Source organism: Passer montanus, unplaced genomic scaffold (assembly GCF_014805655.1).
Source record: "Passer montanus isolate IOZ18808 unplaced genomic scaffold, ASM1480565v1 scaffold58, whole genome shotgun sequence".
Taxonomy (NCBI): Eukaryota; Metazoa; Chordata; class Aves; order Passeriformes; family Passeridae; genus Passer; species Passer montanus.
In genome coordinates this window covers 1,698,142-1,720,111 of record NW_024370816.1, presented here as the reverse complement: position 1 = coordinate 1,720,111, position 21,970 = coordinate 1,698,142, and the positions used below count along the sequence as shown (strand labels likewise).

The window sequence follows — 21,970 nt, the reverse complement described above, 5'->3', positions numbered from 1 at the left end:
GGCTACTCCTCTGCACAGCTCTGTCCCCAGAAACACATGGAAAAGGTGGCAAGTCCAGCTTCCCCTCCAGGCCTTTCTCTAACTGTTCCTCTTTCTGGATACCATGAAGGGACCCTCTGGTTCTCTTTCCTGAGAAATAGTAAAATAATTATACATCTCATTTATCTAAAGAGTGGTCATTCAGATAAGGTTTCTTAAGGTGAAAGGATAAAACCCTAGAAGGGAAAATAACACACTCACCTGTGATACTTAGACCAATTAAATGCTATTTTCAAGGTTTCCAGAAGACTGGAAGGTCTCAGTTCCCAAAATCAAGTGGATATGAGAAAACAGATTGCTACAGGGAGTAGCAGAGACTCTTGTCACCATACCACCTATACATGTGCTGTGTCACCAATATACCAGGACAGATTCACAAAGCATGGCCCAGAAATAAGCAGGCCTAAATCTTGTCAAAGTTTCCAGAATCCTGTGTACTCTGAGTCAGGGGAAGGATTTTGTCCTTCCATGACACTGCTGAGCCAGAAACCATGGTAGCATCCCTGGAAAGCTCACCTAACTCAGCCTTGTGAACTGATCACCATGTACCTGTAAGAGTTAAATTGAACCCACACCGACCTGAGAGCCTCTGCTTGGAGCTGGGGGAACCAAATAGAAAGTAGCCAGATTCTGTTCTTATTTGCACTGGAGAGTAATTCTTTAGGAGAAAAAGCTGTCCTCCCAGGTTAGAAGTACAATCAGCAGCAGGGTTATATACTCGTAAGAGTAAATCCTATCCCTGAGTAATTCTTTAGGAGAAAAAGCTGTCCTCCCAGGTTAGAAGTACAATCAGCAGCATATACTCGTAAGAGTAAATCCTATCCCGAGACTTTTGCTTTCGTCCCGTCCCTCCGGAATTCTCCTTCACCTTTTCCTTTCTCACCAAGGCAGAGTGGGTGGGTTTGTGAGAGGCTGTCACAGCCTCTGCACCCCTGTCCCACCAGCCCCTCAGGGCAGGGACACTTGCTGCTTCCCATCACAGAGGCTGAGTTGCCCTTGTCAGGGAGCATTTTGTGCATTCCCCCATCTGGTGATAAGTTAGTTTTTGTTATAAACCACTGACATGTCACAGCTTCCTCCCAGCATGGAGAGCATCTTCCAGCTCCCATGAATGGAAATCAGACTCCATGATATAAATAGCAGTGGACCTCTCCCTTGGAGAGCAAACACAACCAGCCTGGAGCTGGAGTGTGAGTGGGCACTGTTGGTTGTTGACACCTGCTTTTAGGTTTATAGTCATACGATCAAAGAGGCAACCAGAATTCACAAAATCTTAATAGTACATCCTATCTTCCAGATGACAAACACCATATGGACTTATAAATGTTTTTATGGAAGTGCCATGATTTTTTTCTTCTACCAGATTCTGAAGCAGTACAAAGATACTTGACTAGTTTTATTTTTCCTCTAATCAGCCTCTTGTCTTAGTGTCATCAGGGCCACTATGCAATTTTTATAAGCATTAGCTATGATTCTTTAACAGAAATAACTGTTTCATTTACTTTTTAAAAAATGGTTATATAAGAGGAAAACTAATCTCCTTGTAGTTTCCAACTGTGATATTTTTCAGCTTGTAGAATACTTCTGCCATCTTCATTTTAATGTATGTCCTTAGGCAATTAATACTATTAAAATTAGGGCTCATGAGTTTGGCAAGTTAGTTTTTATGTTTAGCAGTGATAGGAATAGTATCATTGTCATATGATTAACAAAGACAGCATATACTATCTTTAAAAGTTTGGAACAGGATTTTGGCCAGCATTTATGCAGGCAAAACTTTCACAGAAGTGAACAGTCTGAACTGTGTGAGGACTGTAAGATATGCTGTAGGTTATTTTCTTATATCATTGGATTTTGCTGTTACTCTTTTATCAGTTTTCTTCCCATTTTTCCTGTCCTCATTTGCTTATACTGCAGATGAGCTATCTACAAAAGGGGCAGTATTTACATTTACATCTGATTTTTTTGTTAGTCTGATTTTAAATACCACAACACCTGAGGCAAAGATGATGCCTGTGGTCTTCTGAGGGATCTCCAGTACTGACAAAATGCCTCAAGCTACTTGTCTGTGAGGGTAATTTAAAGGTCAGCTCTCAAACTTGTCTTATATATATGGTGAAAATGAAGAAGGGTCCGCAGGAGGATTTGTGTGCATCTGTCTTGTGGGGAATCCGTTAAAACTTCTCATGACAGATCATTATTAATGCTTAGAGTTTACTCACATATTACATGAGTATATATATATATTACATAGATATGTAACCTTATATATTAATATATATTAATACATTCTTATGTGCAATGAACAGACATGGAAATGTACACAATCCTTATCAAGATTTCTCAATGTAAACTATGCCTAGTTTATCTTCATAGTTATTATTTTACATCATGTGTGGGTAAATCTTGAGACAGATAGCTATGTATGAGCTCAAACTTTTTTCATTATAAAGATCAAGTGTAAAAATTATTTTTAAATAAAGTTTTCCAAGATTTGAAACATGGAGGGAGGGGGACAGAAGAAGCAGACTTAAACCATCTCTTTTTTCCACCAGCAGATCAAGGTCAATTGCCTCAGCAAGAGAAATTTCATTTTTAAGCCTGTCTGTGCAGGATAGAAATCAATTATCTCTTATGGTACAGAGACCGGCGCTCAGCCCTGACGGGAGCCTTGCGGTATATACAAATATATGTGGAGTGCTATTCCCAGACTAAGCTCTAGCTTTTTAACTAGAGGTTCCACACTCGGCTCCAAAAGGGCAGCACAGACAGAACCAAAATCGCCTCATCAGAATAGTAACGATCAGTGCTGGGAAAGGGCGATGGGATGGCGGCGGAGGGGAGCGTCGGGATGGTCGGGGCAGTCCCTCGGCCGCCGCGGGGCAGCGGCTCCGCTCCTGGGTGCGGAAAGGAGCCCCGCTGATGGATTCCCTCCCCGCCTCCGGCTGCGGGGAATCCGCCCCCGCGGCACACAGCAGCGATCGGCGAGCGCGTTTCCCCGTCGCACCATTAGCAGCAACAGGTCCAGGCAGTGCGGAACTAGAAGGCGTTTTCCATACAGAATTCATGCAATTTGGGGGCGGGAAGGGGAGGAGGGAATTTCTATTAGAGTCCCTGCTTGCAAAACTGGATCTTTAAGAGTTGAGTGAAAGAGACCTGATGATGGGATCGATGCAGGGATGCCGTGCCGCCAGCCCCGGGCACGGCTCACCCCGTCCCCGAGGGCGCCCGAGCATGCCTTAGCCCTTCCACGCCTTCCAGTTAGCGCAGCAGAATGTCGGTCGGGAAGCTGCAACAAGTGCCCGGTCCCTGTCCCCGGCGTGCGGGCCGCCCCGGGAGGGAGCGCGCCCCGGGCGGGCGATGCTCACGGGGCACGGCGGGACGCCGGCGGGACGCGGGGAAGTGTTACGACACCTCACTGATGACTCACTTACCAATAAAAGAAAGGCAATCAGAGCGATGCTTTACCACCCTCTTGGCCCCTCTCACTCCTCTCCGAAGTCTCCTGTCATTCTGCATCACGCTGCTGCCAGGTGCTCATAAGAGCAGTGCATTCCGGCGGGCAGCAGGAGCTTGGCCGAGCTTGAAAAATAGCTTTTCGGTCAATAATTGACCGTTTGGAAATGGCTCTTTGTGCCGGACCAGAGAGGAACGACGTCTCCGTAAAGCAAAAATGAATGATTAGTTGTAGGGGAAAAAAAAAAAAAGGCAACAGGGCACAGACGTGATTCTCTGTGGTGTGCGTTTTACTACAAAAGTGTTTCAGTCTGAGGCATCCACTCTGTTTTGCTGAGAGTGGATCAAAACCAAACCAAACCAAAATAACCAAAAAATATTTTTAAAAATAAGAAAAAGAAAAAAATATGGGAAGTGGGAAGAGTGGTTTTGTGTTTGGAGTGGGTTGATTTTGTAAGTTAGGGATTTTTGTTCTGGGTTATTTGTTGGGTTTTTTTCTAGAAGGGACAGTTTCTTTCCCAAAGCCTGAGTTGGAGGCTCTAGCAATCTCCATTTAATGAATCACTAGGAAATGAATGCAATATCGCCTCGGCAAAATGATGAAAGGAGACCGTTGGCTATGGGGTTTGGAAGGTTTCGAGGTAGTCTGCTCTATCTACTGTAGGGATGATCTGCTTAAGGAGAGGAGAGGAGAGGAGAGGAGAGGAGAGGAGAGGAGAGGGACTATACCGGCCATGCCTTTCCTGGTGAAATAGTCTCGTAAAGTTGGGCGTGACAGGTGTGTGAGGTCAAGCAGCAAAATCGCGTTCTGAACTTTCCCAGCTGCACAGGGATCCCGTGCCGGCCGCGCTGCCGCACGCTGCCTTGGCCGGGCACTTCTCGAGGCAGCGCCACTGCGTGCCCGTGGCAGTGACAGCCTGTGCCCGAGGCTGCGTCCCTGTGCCGAGCACAGGATGCGTGATCCCTCCCCGAGCCTGGCTGAAATCACTGTTTTCACTGAGTGATGGCTCAGAGCGGCTCTGCGCTGGTGGCAAACGGGAATGTACAGCGGGAGAGAAAGGGAGACAGGATGAGGATTTCCCTCCTTAAATACTTCCCTTTAAGTCTTTTTGATCGGTTTTGGATTTAGACTTTCCAGCGGAAGAGTTTTAGTCCTCCGCTTATTTATTTATTTCATTTGTTTCCTGAAAGTTTTTCTTGAACATCTATCCCCCCCACCTTCCCCGCTCATCCCACTCACAAATGCTCTCTTTCGCCACTTTGCTGGGAAGGTAAATTAAACCTTCTCTGGGACATGTCCCGACACAAAGCTCGAAGAGAGCAGGCTACTTGCTTCTCATCGAGAAGACCACTCCAAGTTGGAAATGTCTCTGCTTAGGGGAAAAGACTTTGAAATTTGCTCAGGTTTTGTGCCCCCTTAGAAGCTGTAAGCAATCGTAGCTTGCCTTGAAATATCATCACACAGAAGCCTCTACCTTGGAAACAAAGAGGTGGAAAAGCTTCAGATTATTTAACATTAGAGAGTGGGTTGTTTGTTTTTTTTTTTTAATGTAAATGTACATACATTTAAATAGGGAAGTATAAAGTATTCCAGGTCTTGCTCCTTGTACTAATCAAGGCTGCTGGAAGCTCCCCGAGCCATCATCTTTTATAATTATAATTACACGCGTCAATCAAGACCTTCAGGCAAAGTCAGAACAAGGCAGGCAAACTCAGGAGAGAAATCGCATTAAAAAAAAAAGTTTGGAGAACTTGGTAAGGAATGGAGAAGAGATTAGAAGAAAGGGTAATTAAGGTTGCTCAAGGCAATCGTGAGAGCTAGAACTCCATGTCAAATTAAATGTAGCCACAAGGGACCAGGTATCATTTATAATATGTACTGCCCTAAACTGTTACTTCGGAGAAATGTGGATGTGTAATAACCACTCCAAAGTACTTTCATCCATAGTGATAGCTCGCAGAGTCACTTTGCCATGTACAGTTGGAACTCCCTCCAAACAATTCCCTGGCAGAATGACATGAAGCCCCTGAGTAGGAGGGAAGAGCCCGGGGACCGGTGCTAGGGCCGAGCCCGCGGGGGAGTGCTGTCCGGGGAGTGCTGTCCGGGGAGTGCTGTCTGGGCAGTGCTGTCCGGGGAGTGCTGTCCGGGGAGTGCTGTCCGGGGAGTGCTGTCCGGGCAGTGCTGTCTGGGCAGTGCTGTCCGGGGAGTGCTGTCCGGGCGGTGCTGTCCGGGCAGTGCTGTCCAGGCAGTGCTGTCCGGGCCACCCGCCCGCTGGGGCGCTCAGCCGCGGTGCCCGCGGGGGCCGCAGCCCGCCCGACCCCGGCAGCACTCGGGCTGGTTTCGCCTGCCCTGTCCGGATGCGGCGTTTCCTTTCCCGGCTTTTCCCTAAAATGCAGCCGCCTTCCCGGAGCAGCAGTAACGAGAGCGGCAGCACGGAGCGCCCCGTCGGGAAATCGTCAGGCGGCGTGACCCGGCCGGCGGCAGGCGAGAGCGAGGGGACTGGCTGTCCCCGATGGAGCCCGGCGGGCTGCAGGACCCGGGTCCGCAGGTGTTCCGATGGCCTGCTGTAAACGCGCTTGGAGCTGTGCCCTGAGGACTCTCCTGCGGGGAAGGGCTGCGAGGAGGTGCCGCTCCCCTGTGAGCCGCCCCCGGAGAGCTCTGGCCGCCCGTCGGGCCCAGGCGGCCCGGCCGCAGGCTCGGAAGGCCCGAGGGCCGCGGCCCCGCCGCCAAGCCGAGACCCCGACCCGCAGCCCTCTCGGCGGGAGCCCGAGGGAGGGAGCGGAATCGGCGCTGCGCTGCTGTCGCCGCCAGTGCTGAGCCGGCCGGGGTCGGCGCAAGGCGATGCTACACGGTGGCGCCTGACAGAGGGAATGTTTGTAACTAATGCACCTAGGAGTAACTTCCCAAGGGCCGAGACAGGGTCTCAACCCGAGCTACTTCTGCCTAGAAACTTGGTCATTCTCTCTAGATTGTTTTCAGCCAACCCGTCTTAGCCATCGCACTGCTCGGTACCGCATCTCGCCATATTGCTGTCCTAAAACTTATTCGCAGACGACCTGTTTAATTGTGAAATTATAACCTGAGAAATAACGTGTTGGTATCATTCGCCCGCTTGCATCCCACCCGAAGGAGAATGGCGAAAGGTGAGAGTGGAAGGAGACAGAGAGGGCCTCTCTGAGCGTTGGATCCATCCCCCAAATATCAAACGCTGCACAGAGAAGGGAAAAAAGGCTTCTTCTACTCCGGTGGTGCTGGTGTTGGGTTGCCTAGGAATCTGCGTTGAGTTAGCAAAGGTGTCCCAGCTGCTGGTTGCAAAAAGAGCACAGCCGAGTCCGCTCTCTGTACGTGGAGCGCTTGTCCCAGCGCGGGTTCACCCAGCGATCAGCACTACTGAACAAGTTACAACCGCAGGTTTCACTATCGCTCTCCCAGCCGATGGGAAATGCCATACTCCGCGATGGAGACACTTCCGCGCCTCACTTTCCATCGGAAGCAGTTTTCACCGCCAAACATTTTCAGCTCCTCCAACACTTTATACAGATTAAAGAGTCAGAGGAGAACGGGCAACCGAGCGCTCGGATGAGGGGCTCGGATGCTTTCCAAGGTGCAAATATCGCTCATCCTACACCATCAAACCTATGCGGCGCAGTAGGAACGGCGAGGAACCCCCCGGGCCCTCCCGGAGAGAGGGGCGGAAAGGCCAACGAGGGCAGGCAGACCTCCGGCCCGGCGAGCCGGGCGGTCGGCACCCAGTTGCCCCCGGAGCCCCCGCAACGCCGCGCCGCGGGACCGCTCGGCTCTCGCCGCTGAGGCTCACACTTGCGAGAAACGAGTTCTTTAGGACAACTTGGAAAATAGTGCCGTTTGCTGCACTGTGAGCCGGGGAAGAGGGGGCTCAAGTGATGGCTCTGCCAGGGTTTTGGCTTCTGTGCAAAGGACGAGACTGGCACTGACCGATTTCGCAAGACGCTTAGGGAAGGGAGACACAAAAAGCCTGAATAGGTACAGCGAGCTCCAACGCGGTTCCCGCTTGCTTGTTTCAGACTCCAGGGCTGCGCGGCGGCAACGTGTCCGCAAGGGCAGCGGTTTCCGCTGTCCACCCCCGCCCGCCCAGAGGAAAGGTGAGCGCCGGGGTCTTCGCAGCCGGCGCTGGCCGGGCGGAGGCATTGCCCCACCGAACCCAAGAGAGATTGAGCGTGGCTGCCCACTGGCAATGAGGCACGGCGCTGAAGGCAGTGCAGGCGCAGCCCGGGTTAGCGTGGCTGGTGGCCCGTCGGGCTCCGCTGGGACTGGGAGGAGTGGCAACAGCCCAGACCCTCGCACCGCAGCCCCGTTTAAGAACCGGGTAGGGGTGACTGCACTGGGCCACAGTGTGTGCTCTGTGCGTGTGTGTGCGCTGGGGGTGTTGCTCATCCCGCCTCTGCCTTATTGGCTGCAGCGGCGGTGTCGGGGCCCCCCTCCGCCGGAGTCCTCGCTCCCCGCAGCCCCCGGGCTCCCGGAGCGCCTCCCCGCGGGCCCGGGGCTAGAGGTCCCGACTCGGCACCTCCGCACTTGTACCGGGGGGAAAAGGGGGAGGAGGAGGGGGAGGGGAAGGAGGAGGAGGAGGGAGGGAGGAAGGGAGGGGGACGGGGGTGGGAACCCTGTCCAGCAGCACCAGCGGCGGCAGAGTGCTCCTGTGCACTGTGCCGCTCCGCATGGATCGGGGCGCCGGGCTGCCGCCGTGCTGAGCCCCGGGCGGAGCTGCTGCGGGCTCCCGGGGTTCCTCCTTCCTCCCCAGCACCCCCGGTCTTCCTCCTCCTCCTCCTTCTCTCTCCTCCGCCCCCCGCCGCCTGCAGCTCGACTACCACTCCGCGGCTCCTCTAGCCGCGGGCACCCGGCGGCTCCTCCCGGCGGCCGGGGCCGCTCGGTGCTCCCGCTGCAACTGGGCAAGGGCTGGCGTGGAGCAGAGGGAGGGAAAAACAGGAAGAGGGGGAAGAGGCAGCAGCCGCCGAGCGCCCCTTGCTCCAGCTAAATCTGTGCTGCCGTGTCCAGGTGCTGGTGTCGCGGACGGACACGGAGCCCCCAGCCCGGCCCGCAGCCGCCTTGTCATGCTACCCAAAGTGGAAACGGAGGCCCTGGGACTCGCCCGGTCGAATGGGGAACAGGGGCAGATGCCGGAAAACATGCAAGGTAAGGGGGGAGACGCAGGGCGCTCCCCCTCCGCGCACGCTCGGGTTTCCCTCGGCAAAGCGCCCCTTCGTCCTGCCAAAAAAGTTTGCGGCAGTTGCTTGAGAGCTGCCCCGTCACCGCCCGCTCCGAGCCCCTGCCTTCGCGGGCCAGCTTTCAGGGTGGCTCGAGCGAGTACCGGGGACCGGGGTGCCAGGGCCGAGGCGACGACAAATCCCTGCTCAGAAGGTGCAAACGGGGCCGAGAAACTGCTCAGCATCTAGCCGGCGGGAGCCTACCCTAGGGTGCAGGCGTCCCGTCGGACGCTGCCCGGCCCCGCTGCAGATCCAGGGGATCTCGGTCTAATCCCCGTTCCGCGCAAAACTGCCTCGAAGTTTATGGCAGGTGGAGGTACGCGTGGAAGTTCTGGCGAGCACCCCGTGTGTCACACACCGTCCCGAAACGGGACACGGGGGCTCTGTCTCGCGGGTGCGGCGCCCACAGGTACCGTGCAGGTGGCAGCGGCGGTGTCGCGAAACTTCGCAGGAGAGAGCTCCGTGGCGGATTTGCGGGGTACCCAGGAAGACAGAGGGATGCCCGAGCTGGGATGGCGCTGTAAATGTCTATGTCGGGTGGCGGGACCAGGCTGTTCCCGGGGCTGTACTCGGGGCCGGAGCGGTGCGCGGAGGGAGGCGGCGCAGACCCCGCCGAGGGTCGGCTCCCTGCCTTGGAACCGGCAGCCCGGTATGGCCGCCCCGCCCCGCGCGACTCTGCCGGGGCAGAAACTCCCGTCCCGGCTGCTCTTTAGTAACTGTCCCCTCTCTTCTTGGGAGCCTGCTGGGAAGTAGAGGCAGAGTGAGCCGAGGGTTTCGGAGGTGCTGGGAGCGACCCGACCGCCCCTTTTCTCTCCTGTGGAGGATGCTCCGTGCAAGGGCGCGGCGCTCGGAAAACCCCTGCTTTCCCACTTTTTCCTACGGGGACGGCAACTTTGTCCCAGAGCCGGACCCTGGAGCCGCGACCGCGGGAGCAGAGGGGAGGGCCGGGCCCTCCTCCTCCTCCGCCTGCGGCCGCCCTGTGTCCGCCCCACGCCGCTGACAGGCGGCGATCCCCGGCCGTGCCGAGGTGGCTCAGGAAACGTTTTGCCGGCAGTGTGGCGGCGGGATAATGCTGCCGCTCTCCCCGGGAGCTCCCTCGAGCGCCGGGTGCAGCCCCCTTGCTTTGGCAAGCCGGGCGGCCGGGCCGGGGGCTTCGGGCGGAGTCTGACCGCCCCGCTGCCCCCGAACTGTGGCAGCCGCAGAGTTAAAGACAAAGAGGCGACATCCTAAGCAGTCCAGCGGCGATGCCCAGCGCCTTTCGCCGTGTTCAGGAGTCCTCCGCTGCCACGGTGCTTGCCGAACAGGTCGGAGGTTTAGAGGCAGGGAAGGGGAAGGAAACCGGCCCTGCGCTGAGCAGCAGGGTTTCTTCTTAGAAGTAACCGGAGCGGCTGACTGGGCTCCCTTGTGAGGGTAGCCCAGCTCGAGTGGGCACGCTCCGGGCTTTCATTCCGCATATTTTAGCTCCCCGTTCCCTCCTGACCGCCGGCTTCTCCCCTCCTTCTCCCGGAGCGGCAGAAACTTCAGGCGGCGCCGGCGTGCAGGTTCCACGCCAGCCCCCGGTAGCGGGGGACGCCCGGTCCGCCGGCCGGGCAGACCCCGAGCGCATCCCCCGAGCACGGCGGTCCCGGCTCGTGTCTCTCTGCCCACACGTGAACAGCTAAAAAGCGTCTCCCCCGTGGCCGCGGACCCGCTGGGTGCGACAGCCGGGGGGGCCGGCTCGCAGCGCTTGCCCTGGCCCGCAGGGGTGGCGGTCACCCCGAGACCACGGGCTTGGGAGGCGCGGGGGACGTCGTTTTAAACTGGTTTTGCGAGTAACTAACTTGGATTTCACACGGTGCAAAAGTGCTGGGTCTGTGAGATACAGCTTTAGTCTAGCTAAAAATTTGCGGGCTGATGTTGAAAGAAAACTTTAACGGAAAATAATTACTTTCAATATACAAGTGACCATCTTTTCGTTCTGCTTTTTTAAAGCTTGCCCCTGATCATTTGCGGATTTAAATGAATTCTTTCAGTTTGTGTTTCCATAAAATAAGGACTAGGCTAAAGGCACTCTAAATATTTAGAATATAAAACTTAGAAGCTGATGCATTTTATTACACTTGCTAAGTACCATGCAGATTTGCTGATGATGGGAAGTTGCATGTCTCCGTGCAATTTGTTTTCTAAAATAAAACTTTTTTCTCCCTATTTTCAGTGGTGTGCTCCTTTAAGTAAGCTTTATCTCCAGATAAGAAAGTTGCAGAATATTTGATTTAGTAATGTAAATTCTAATTGAATATGCTATTTCTCCTTTCCCCCAGTGTCTCAGTTTAAAATGGTGAATTACTCTTATGATGAAGACCTGGAAGAGCTGTGTCCAGTCTGTGGAGACAAAGTGTCTGGGTACCATTATGGACTTCTCACCTGTGAAAGCTGCAAGGTTCTGTACTAATCAGTCCATAAAAACACAAGTATAGCAAAAATGTTTCAAATACAAGCAGAAAAAAAGGATAATCAATAAAACAGATGTATAATATTTTGGGTTATTTTTATATGTTTCTTAATATATTCACATAAAATAATTAACCACCAAAAAGCTTTAGGATGTAAAAGTCTCTTTGAGAGAGACATCTGCACAAATGCAAACAACTTGGACTGTTTTGCATTGTAGTTTTGTCACTGTTTTTTAGTGTTTTGCTGTCGTGATGTAGTTCTAGAACAATTTTCATTGCTAACTGTGCTAAATACTGGTTTTAGTTGATTTATATTTCTTTTTCTGGAGGATAAAGTAGGAAGATTATCTTTCATGCAGATCAGCTTTGCAAAATCTAATGCACCTTTCTTAAGATTTTTATTTTCATTCCTCAATATTGCAATGTAGATCTCTGCGATTATAATGACCATGCACTTTTTCATGCAAACTCTGTCACTTTGACACACAAAGTCAAGTAACCAATTAATATATAGAAAGATGAATATACCTGTGTTGGTCTATTGTGCTATAAGGTTTAAATAATTGTGAAGTTATGTCAGATTTTTCATGTAAAATTTTTTCAAGGGTTTTTACAGTTATTTAAGTGAAACTCCTTTGCCAGAACAATGCAATTGAAAACACTTAGTTGCATGGAAAAATTAACTAAGCCCACTATATTTTCACCAAAAAAAAAAAAATCAATGAAAAGTGAATGACAAGCACTTACTATGTCTCCTCCAGCATGTCCCACTAGGATGTAAAATAGCCAGAGGTACTCCGTACTGCTCTTATCTTTGCAACTACTTATTTCATGTAAAACTACTTGAAAAGGAAGACTTTAATAATTCTGCAATGATATAAGAATACAAAAGGAAGCGGTCAGTGTCACTATTTCTGCCACCTGTGTTAGAAGCACAGAAGGCTACAGCCTCCTTAATGTCAAAGCTTGGTGAGAATTTAAGTCTATAAAACATAGCACTAGCACAAGAAAACCTCCTCTGGAATCCACTGGCTATCTCCTGGGTTCTGCTGGCTAATTTAAAATAAACTATGTAACTTTGTAAGTGCTTGAACGGCATCTGAAAATTATCTTACAATGATTTCCATAAAATGCTGAATGAAACACACGTTCAAGCAAAACAGGCTAATTTTTGTGTCTATCATACAGGGGTTCTTTAAGCGAACAGTCCAGAATAACAAAAGGTACACATGTATAGAAAATCAGAATTGCCAGATTGACAAAACACAGCGAAAACGATGTCCTTACTGTCGATTTCAAAAATGTCTAAGTGTTGGAATGAAATTGGAAGGTAAGAGCTATAGTCTTGGTGATATTTTCAACTATACTATAAAATTGTAGGATAAGATGTTAATGCATTGTATTTTATATTAAAAAGTTATATAGTTATGGCTTTGAAGTGTTAATAAAAGGTTACTTTGTATGGTCAGTGAAATTGTTGCTTTATTTTAAAAAAATCTAATAAGTAAATGGTAGATCACTACCATTTAGGAAGCAGTGAAAACCATAATCCATTTTGTCATATAAGTGTATAGTTTGATATTTCAGGCTTTTAAAGTTTCTGAATTCATGAATGTAGATGGAATAGTTTTGCAGCTTTTAAAAAAGACTTAATTTAGATTAAATATAAAACAACTGTCCAGATTAGAAAAAAAAAAATTATTCATTTGCTATGGAGAGTGATCTGATTTTATTTGTATTTTATCTGCGGTTGGGTGGTTTTGGTTTTTTTACATATGTTCTTCTGACAACAAGGCAGAACACAAAGAAACAGATAAAATAAGGGTTTTTTCTCACACTGACATGCCTTTGAGATTAAGGAACCAAATAATCTCTAAAGTTGTGTCCTATATTTTTGTGATGCTACACCTGCAAGGCTATTGTGATTAAAAGAGGATAAGGCATTTTGAAGTACACTTTTTGACTTCATTTTGCTTTCTCATCTACAGAGAACAATGAAAAGTGTACCCTTTGAGATAACCGAATGCAAAAATATAATCAACTTCAATTTGTGAACCATGCATGGCTCATTCTAACTTTGATATATAAAATGTTAAAATTCAGATTTCACAGCAGATGACATTTTTCCTTGGCCAAGGACAATCTCTTAAATTCCTTACTGCTACAAGTGTATGTAATGACATTCACCCTAGACGATTAACCAGAAAAAAAACAGGCCAAGGAGGAAAACTGTAAGACATGAAGGGAACCAGAAAGGACAAGAGGCATTCACCAGGCTCTGGCAAAGGGAAGCTGTTGATATAACTGAAGATAAACAGAAAAATCACCCTCCTGCAGTCTGATTGATTCAATAGTGTTGTATTTGCCCACAAGACTGAGCTAGCACTGATACACTGCACTAAACATCCTGAATCATTGCATGTGCTTCCAAATTCAAATAGTACAATTACAGCACATGTAGAATCCTTTTGTCATTGCTGACATTAAGAAGAAGGATAAAATACATTTGTCTACTCCTACTTTTAACACCTCTCACTTGCTGACAATGATACAAGACTAAACTTTGTCTTTTGTCATTGCAAAAACTTCACCTTAAATTTAAGTGATATGTATACAAAAACACTTGCTAATCCAATTTGGCTCACAGTTTTTAATTGCAGAGTACCAGTGAGGATACTGTGTATACAGATTTTAAATTAATTACATTTACTAGTGATAATTTAATGTATTTTGTTAAAAGTCAGCATTCAGCAGTAATATTGGCATCATTTTTCCCACAAATTCAAGCAAAACATCTGTAGTTTTAAAGATACTACAGAAAATGTACTTTAGCTTTCTTATCTACACATCCATACAACTTCTTTTCCGCTGTTTAGAAAATTAGAATAACATGTGTTCTCTTAATTGTAAATACTTGTGACATTTATATGTGTATTTCCTTGATAGTGATATATATAGCCTTAAAAGTCGAGTTCATAAATTACCATGGACCAAAAAAATCATTAAACGTTAAAGTCCTTACGTGATAAGGTACAGTATTATGCGTATCTAGCATTCATAATAAATTTTTAATGTCCTACTAATCCCTAAGATAAAAAGCTCAAGAACTTAACCTCCAGCAATCTCAGCAGTCTCAACATGTCACCAGGCTGTCAAAGGTTCCTCTTTCAATCTAATTGCCGTTGGGCAAGGTGGGCTTGGTGAAAGCTCCTCACTAGTCCATCACATATATCCCATGGTGACAGACGCTGCCGTGACAGAGACCACCAGTATGACTCCCAAGGCAGCTGTTGAGTAGGATTTGTTTTAATTATTTCTAATTCCAGAGATATTATAAGCCAGAACAGTGTCAATAGTTTCTGTTTCACTTCTGTCTTCCACGTAGAAGGCAGCAAGCTGACAGCTTTCTCTCTGCACATTCCAACTGCAGCTAAACATTTTCATAGAGCTCAGCTAACTAGAAATCTCAAAGTTTTACACCAACTTGGACAGAACCATCAAAAGGAAATGTTTCCTTTTTGCCAAGAGAAATGTATTCCTCTTTGTGACTACTGAACATTTCACAATTTACATTTCAGATGTTTTGCTGCGGTGGAAGGCAGTAATGGAATGATTATAATGAGACAATGTGGTCTGCTGGATACGTCTCAGACAAATTCTGGACTTCAGCCCTTGTTTCTTAATGACATAGTAGCTTGATAGAAACCCAAATGTACATTGAGATTTCCACATGATCCCATAGCAGGTGTGAAATTCCTGTAGCCATCCATTGTGTTTGTCCCTGTGTCCTAATCAATGTACAGAGGAATCCTTTGTTAGTAATAAATGCATGTGACATTTAAATCACTAGAAAAAAGTGACATTTGTTAAGTCAAAAGAAATCCTTTTCCTTAGGAATAAAAGTGCAAAACTGAATTTGGAAAAATAAAAAAAAAATAGTCAAATTTTTACATTTCTGCTCCTTCCTAATATATGTTTGATTACAAATGTCGACTCCAAGTGTTAGTAATGATTTACTTCCTCCTTTCCCCTGGCAGCTGTGCGAGCTGACCGAATGCGTGGTGGTCGAAACAAGTTTGGACCAATGTACAAGAGAGACAGGGCATTGAAGCAGCAGAAGAAAGCTCTTATCCGAGCAAATGGACTGAAACTGGAAGCCATGACTCAGGTGATCCAAGCAATGCCAACCGACCTGACAATATCCTCTGCAATCCAGAACATCCATTCAGCTTCTAAAGGCCTACCTCTGAACCATACTGCCTTGCCTCCTACAGACTATGACAGGAGTCCCTTTGTGACCTCTCCGATCAGCATGACAATGCCACCCCATGGCAGTTTGCAAGGCTACCAAACCTATGGCCATTTTCCAAGCCGTGCTATCAAGTCCGAGTACCCTGACCCTTACACTAGCTCACCAGAGTCAATAATGGGCTACTCATACATGGATAGTTATCAAACAAGCTCACCAGCAAGTATCCCACATCTGATATTGGAACTCCTGAAATGTGAGCCTGATGAGCCACAAGTCCAAGCTAAAATCATGGCATATCTGCAGCAAGAGCAAGCCAACAGAAGCAAACATGAGAAGCTCAACACTTTCGGGCTTATGTGTAAAATGGCTGACCAAACCCTCTTCTCCATTGTTGAGTGGGCGAGGAGTAGCATCTTCTTTAGAGAACTTAAGGTAGGTAATAAGTTTACATTATATTATCATTCAGTCAAGAAAAAAATACTATTTCTTACAATCTTGTACTTCAAGCAGGAAAGAATGGGTTTTGTTTTCTCCCCCCCCCAAGCATCTCATTCTTTATTTATTTGGCTTGAAGTAGGCAGACTATTAGAATGGGAAACTTGCTGCTGACTTCCACCTGAGCCTGTAATTAGCTGTAGCAAAGAGATTCAATATTCAGTTCAGCTTTTCTGTACTTCAGTATTTATCACAACTATTGTTAACATCCATAGGGCCTCACATAAGATTACTCCTTCCCTGTCAGCATCACTCACCGTCTGGCTTGTTCTCAGGGTTGTAAGCACACCTGTTCCACCATTCCACATTCATTTATGTAATTATTTCATTGCCTTATTTAACATATGGGGGAATGCCATTTCTGTCCACCTCTATTCGCACTTTATATAAGTTCATATTTGGAATATTCAGTTTCTCAATGGGATATTATTTTATGCATTCCCATGTGTCTAATTAACCATGCAGGCTGAAACCTAAGCAGGATATACACGGAACAGAAAGCAATGAGGAAATAGATACCTCAAGGACTCCTTTTGGTTCTCATCACCACTGATACATGGGGGATTCCCTTAGTCTAGGCTGCTAAAATGCTCTTATTTTTGCTGGAGCTCCCACGAAATCCTCATGCACAGCTTTCTTGTGGACAGAAATTCACCCATTTACGTTTTTCAGACTTATTGTTAAAGCAGCTTTGTTATGAGCAGGTCTGAAATTTCAAGTCTGAAATTTTCAGCCAGAAATTTGAGATCAGACAATAGGTATGAACTACAGTTTTTAACCACTGTCTTGATACAAAAATCAGCTCTGGAAAGAATAACCTTCAGTCTCAATAAAACCCTCAAGATGGTGAACTCAACTCGCATCTGAGTTTCCCTGTTACATTGCTAATTACTCTGTCTGTAGAAGGCATTGCTTTCACCTTAGTGTTTGCACCCTTTGTATCTTGGAAGCTTCGAGGTTAGATAATTTCATACCTTCTGCCATATCCAGATTATTTTTTTTTAGCTGGACAAGATCAACAAAATTGCACAGCATTCCAGAACAATAACAACTCATTAAGAAATCCATCCACATCCAAAATTTAGGGACCAAACTATAAACAATGCTAAGAACTTTTAAGCTTTTCAATTTCAGAAGGATGTTTAGATCAGACCCTACTTTTTTAACAGCACCAGGTAACAATATCTCTCTTTTCAGTCGAGAGGAAAAGAACAATATTAAACAAAATATTTCCAAACCTTTCTTGAATGCAGTTCTCTTCTATCCATCCACGATTTCAGGTTCTTCTGATCAAGGTAGCAAAAGCAGCTATTTCAGATTGCTCCACAGGACATGAATACCTGTGGGAGAGGGTAAAGAATAAAAAAGCCACCTAAGACTATGACATATTTTAAATGCAGAACGGGAGGCAATTTTGATAAAGATGCAATTAGATTTTCAGAACAGCTAACTCGGTTCCCTATCTATTCACAGCTGTGAAGTATGTATTTGCTCAAAAAGATATTTTACTTTTATTCCTACCTGTCTAAACAACTGAATATTGAGATGTCTTTCAGATAACACAGGTGCATTAGCCAATTTCTGGGACTAAAAATTTAAATTACTCAAATAATTAAAGTGCACAACATTTAAATGTGGTTTGTATGCAATTCATCTTGGCTTTGTCATGATGAGCAATGCCTCACACAACTGGCTGTTAGTTACTAGGAGCATGTCTACAATTATTTACTGCATCTTTCCATTATAAATTTTGTCTTACACCCTCATCTCATCAATTAATATAAAGGAGCAATCAGTTTCCTTTCTGCTAAATGTAGTGATTTGTGGTTAGCAGAATTCAGGGGGAGGATAGGATAAAAAATGCTATCCCAAGTCCATTTGTGGTTTAGGCCACATTCACCCTAGAGATAATAACGAAGACCCACCACTGAGCTACAGCTTAAGTTTCCCTTATTTCTTTTCTTTTGACTGCAGATTTGGTTTTTTTCAAAGAAACCCAAATGAAAAAAAAAATCTGTTTTAAAACTTTATTTTCTGAAGCTTTCACCAGTTTAAGCTTATCACAATGTTCTCACTTGCTGATCTACAGATTTTCATTGCCTCTTTTGGAATATGTTGCAATTTCAGGATGTAAAAGGGAAAAATATGGACTGCATAGAACTACCCACAGCATGCACTACATTTGAATATCAGCTGTGTATGGATTTGAGTATGTAATTTAAGGGTAATTTTCACACTTGCTGAGGAGCAGATACTCTCATCTTCACGTAGGATATCAGAAACTAAGGGAAAAATTAAAGAAGCCAACTAGTCAGGATTAATAATAATATCAGAGTAAGATCCAAAGCAGCCAATTGCAATCCAGTAAATTTGAATTTAACACCTGCTAAAATCTCAAACATCCCTACATGTTTTGTGAAGTCAGAATACTTTGTAAGGAATAATTAAGCTATAAATTCTGGGGGCTGATGTTACATACTACTTTTTTATTCATAACGAGATATATTTCTGTTTGGTTCTTTATACACAGATTAAATAATAGAGGTTACATCCTAAGAAACTTGGGATAATAGTAATAGTAATAGTAATAGTAATAGTAATAGTAATAGTAATAGTAATAGTAATAGTAATAGTAATGAAGCCCTTTGTTTGCTATTCTGGAGCTGTTGAAAGCTCAGTAAATATAAAAGTAAGATATATCCATCTTATCCTCAGCTAAGAAAACTCAGGAATGCCCTGGGGATGCTAGATTTGTCGCCAGCTGTCTTAGTCAGGTGAAAGGTCTTTGTACAAAGCTAAAAAGAAAATATTGCAAGAGTTTCTAGAGTCCAAAGGCTGCCTGGCCCCAAGGAATGATGCAGAGAGCTTCTCTGGACTGGTCTTTCCTCATCAGCCCACATCAGGGAAAATTCAAAGACTGCTTCCAGAGCTAACTATTACTGAACCCATAAAAGAAAGCAGTCTCTGCCTGGAGCAGGAGAAACACAGGACCTGCATTGAAAAACAGTCCTCAGGATACTTTCTTCTGGCTGAAGATCAAAAAAACCAACTGAATGTTAATAGTTACAAAAGGCACTAAAAGAATGGTGACTCACAAAAAACCCTACCTTTCCTTATTTGGCTATTTTAGTGAGGATGTCATAGGTCAAAGTATCATGTGAGCACAAGCCTTGTAGTGAATGATTGCAGGAAGAACCAGTGCACTTCATGGTAAAGAAGCTCATCCTACAATTATTCACTGAGTTTGCAAATTTAGACCATTCACTGATGTCGGACTGTATCAGTCCCAAGCCAGATTTCTTGCTGTAAGTGTAAATTTGCTCATGCTGACATTAGCTGTAGCCTTAAACAAACAGTGGTTTATCCATACATCTCCAAAGAACCCTGGGTATAGAACTTGCACTGTACATGGCATCACAGATATTTTGGCAGCTCATAAACTAACAAAAGCCTAGCTTTGTGTTACATATTCCCCAGAAGTGAAGCTATATTGTCAGAGTTTCAACTTATTTCTGTAAGTGCAAACTTAATGTGAACAGGATTAACAGAACTCCTGGAGGCTCTTAATTTCTTCTGTGAAATCAATTTAGATAGATGTAATAATGTAATACTTATATAGCAGCTTTAATTTCAAATTTCAGTCCATATATAGTTGAGTATCAAGGAATGCATAGAAAGCAAGGAATTATACAACAGAAATCCAATAATTAAATGGAATTACCACAGAATAGCAAAAAAAAGTTTTGGGTTCTGCCGGGGTTTTGTTTTTTGAGAAAAAGATCAGCACTGAAATACCGTAAACATTTTCAGGATGATGAAAGGTTGATATATTATTAAGACTTGAGTAATCAAGTGCAATTTGATAACTTGAAGTGCTTTTGGACTTTGTAGTGTGTGTTTATCAGGACAGGAAATGCAACTCACATAGCTGATGAAATAAAATTTCTGCAGTGCTCTTTCAGTCACGGAAGTTGCCAGAAACTGAGGTGCAGGAATACACTTGATACCAGTAATCAGATTAGTTAATAAGTTGTCATTTGTAACTGCTGATTTTTAGTCTGGCTTCAGTATATCTGTATCTAAGAAAAACATTCCTCAAACACTTAAAAATGTAGAGGAACACATTGTTAGAAGAAACTTCATGATGATCTATCTCTTCTCTGGAAAAAGGCAAATTAAACACTGTATTTCAGCATGAGGCCACGTGATTTTGCAGCCTTTCTAAACAGTTTGTTCAGTGCTGGCACACTTTTTAGGCATAAAGAGAAAGATTACATTCTCTTATGCCCTTCCATGTCAGAGCTGGTACTTTATTTCACTCTGGTGTAGGATGTTATCACCCCTGATAGCAGGAGACTGAGTTTAGTCTCTCTGGATTCAGTAATTTTCTATCTAATACCCAGTTAAGCATCGTGCTGTGACTAAAAACCATGTCCCATGTAGGTGTTTTTGGAAGCACTGCCACTTCTGCACCGGAGTGCACCTGCCCCCAGCAAAGTTACCGTGAACAGCCGTGATGCAGTAACAAAGTTTTGTTACTTCCAGAGAAAATTTGAGCAAGTAACCATTCAAAAGCTGCCAGCCCCTAAGTAGAGATGTAATAGCCTGACATATGGACACAACAAATTACATAGCTACAGCCACTCCTGAAGCAAATCCTGAAGCAGACACTGAGTTAATCTGAGTTTGAGGTATTGGTTACACAAAACAGAAGTTTAATATTACAGTTTAATTGTTTTCCTTCAAAATGTAAGCTTCCAATTTAAGTTTGACAATTGCCAGCAGGGACATAGAAAGATTACTTGGGTGTGTTAGCAAATGTATATCACATTGCTGTAGGGCAAGATGAAAAACCAGTGCTCTTTAGATCTTGCATGCTGAGTAGTCCAAAGGGATGCTAAAGTTAACTCCAACAATAACTCCTGTGCTAAGAAACTGAACACGGAATGCTCAGCCATGTTGACAGTCTGTTGTATTTTCAGACCATTTTTAGCTGTTACTTTCTGCTGTGAAGGCCTGATCATTTTGCCAAATGATGGAGAGCTTTACACATTGAAAATTAAACAATTCCAATCTCTTGGAAAAATCAGATATATTGCCTGATTTCACTTAGTAAGGTCACATTTTTATTGTCAGAATGACAGAGCTTCACTTGCAAATATTTTGCAAGTTTTTGTCCAGAAAAGAAATCCCAAAAGAGATGGTTTTTCATCTGTAAATTAGGATATTTTACATAACCAGGCTGTAGATTTTACAGCAGGAAGAGAACTTGTTCCATTCCAAGCCAGAGTTTTTGTATGGTATCTGTATCGTTCAGAACCAGCATTTGTATACAATACAGAACCAGCACTTGTATACAATACCTGTATCATATTTCTGATCTGTGAGATGGGTCCCAGTTACAGTGGAAGTTTGCCTCTATAAATTTATCAAAGCTGGTCAGATTTAAGGATGTTTTGTCAACCTGTAGCCTTTAGGATCCTCTGCAGTAAGGATGAAATCCCAGCCATACTGAAGTCACTTCCAGACTTCCTATCAAGCCCTGCTGAAGCTGCATCATATAAAGGGATGCTCTTCCACAGCCATATAAAAGCCTTGTCGCAAGTACAACATCTGAACAAAACATACCTAGGAGAGCGAGAAACTGTGCAGCTGCTCACCATGAATGTTATTGGTGCTGCCTCCAGTAGCAGCACAAATATGTTTTCCACAGCACTCAGTCATCAGACTCGTTACTGGAGAGAAGGTGTAAAGCTGAGAGCTTGTAAACTGTGCTGCAAAATCATAGGATCACTCAGAACAAGCTGGACACCTTATTCAGCTGTATAAGCACAGGAACATACTAAAGGACTTAAGTATTTTCCATTCCAGCACAGTTTTATTCAGAACTAATGGCTAAATCATAACACATCATCTTAGCCCATTACAAAATGGGTTTGAAATGTTTGCTCTCCATGCGCCACAGAAAGCGCTGGCAGCACCATCACCTCAGCCTCACTGAGGGGCAGAGGCTGCCATCCCCCACAGGACTATCCCACCCCACCTCCCTCACAGA

At 45.7% G+C, this 21,970-nt stretch overlaps 1 protein-coding gene across 4 annotated transcripts in view; it reads left to right on the top strand.

Annotated features, from left to right (window-relative positions):
* Nucleotides 1-21,970, top strand: part of NR5A2 (nuclear receptor subfamily 5 group A member 2) — an 87,263-nt gene that overhangs the window by 1,673 nt on the left and 63,620 nt on the right. Inside the window, exons 1-5 of one of the 4 annotated variants that reach the window (XM_039726371.1) lie at nucleotides 7,553-7,841; nucleotides 8,528-8,665; nucleotides 11,037-11,155; nucleotides 12,357-12,498; nucleotides 15,206-15,852. In XM_039726371.1, the coding sequence (XP_039582305.1) occupies nucleotides 8,584-8,665; nucleotides 11,037-11,155; nucleotides 12,357-12,498; nucleotides 15,206-15,852 (990 nt within the window). In that variant the 5' untranslated portion in view covers nucleotides 7,553-7,841; nucleotides 8,528-8,583. Of the gene's footprint in view, nucleotides 1-7,552; nucleotides 7,842-7,948; nucleotides 8,025-8,527; nucleotides 8,666-11,036; nucleotides 11,156-12,356; nucleotides 12,499-15,205; nucleotides 15,853-21,970 lie in introns of those variants that run through there. The other 3 variants (XM_039726372.1, XM_039726370.1, XM_039726373.1) reach the window with 3 other exon arrangements.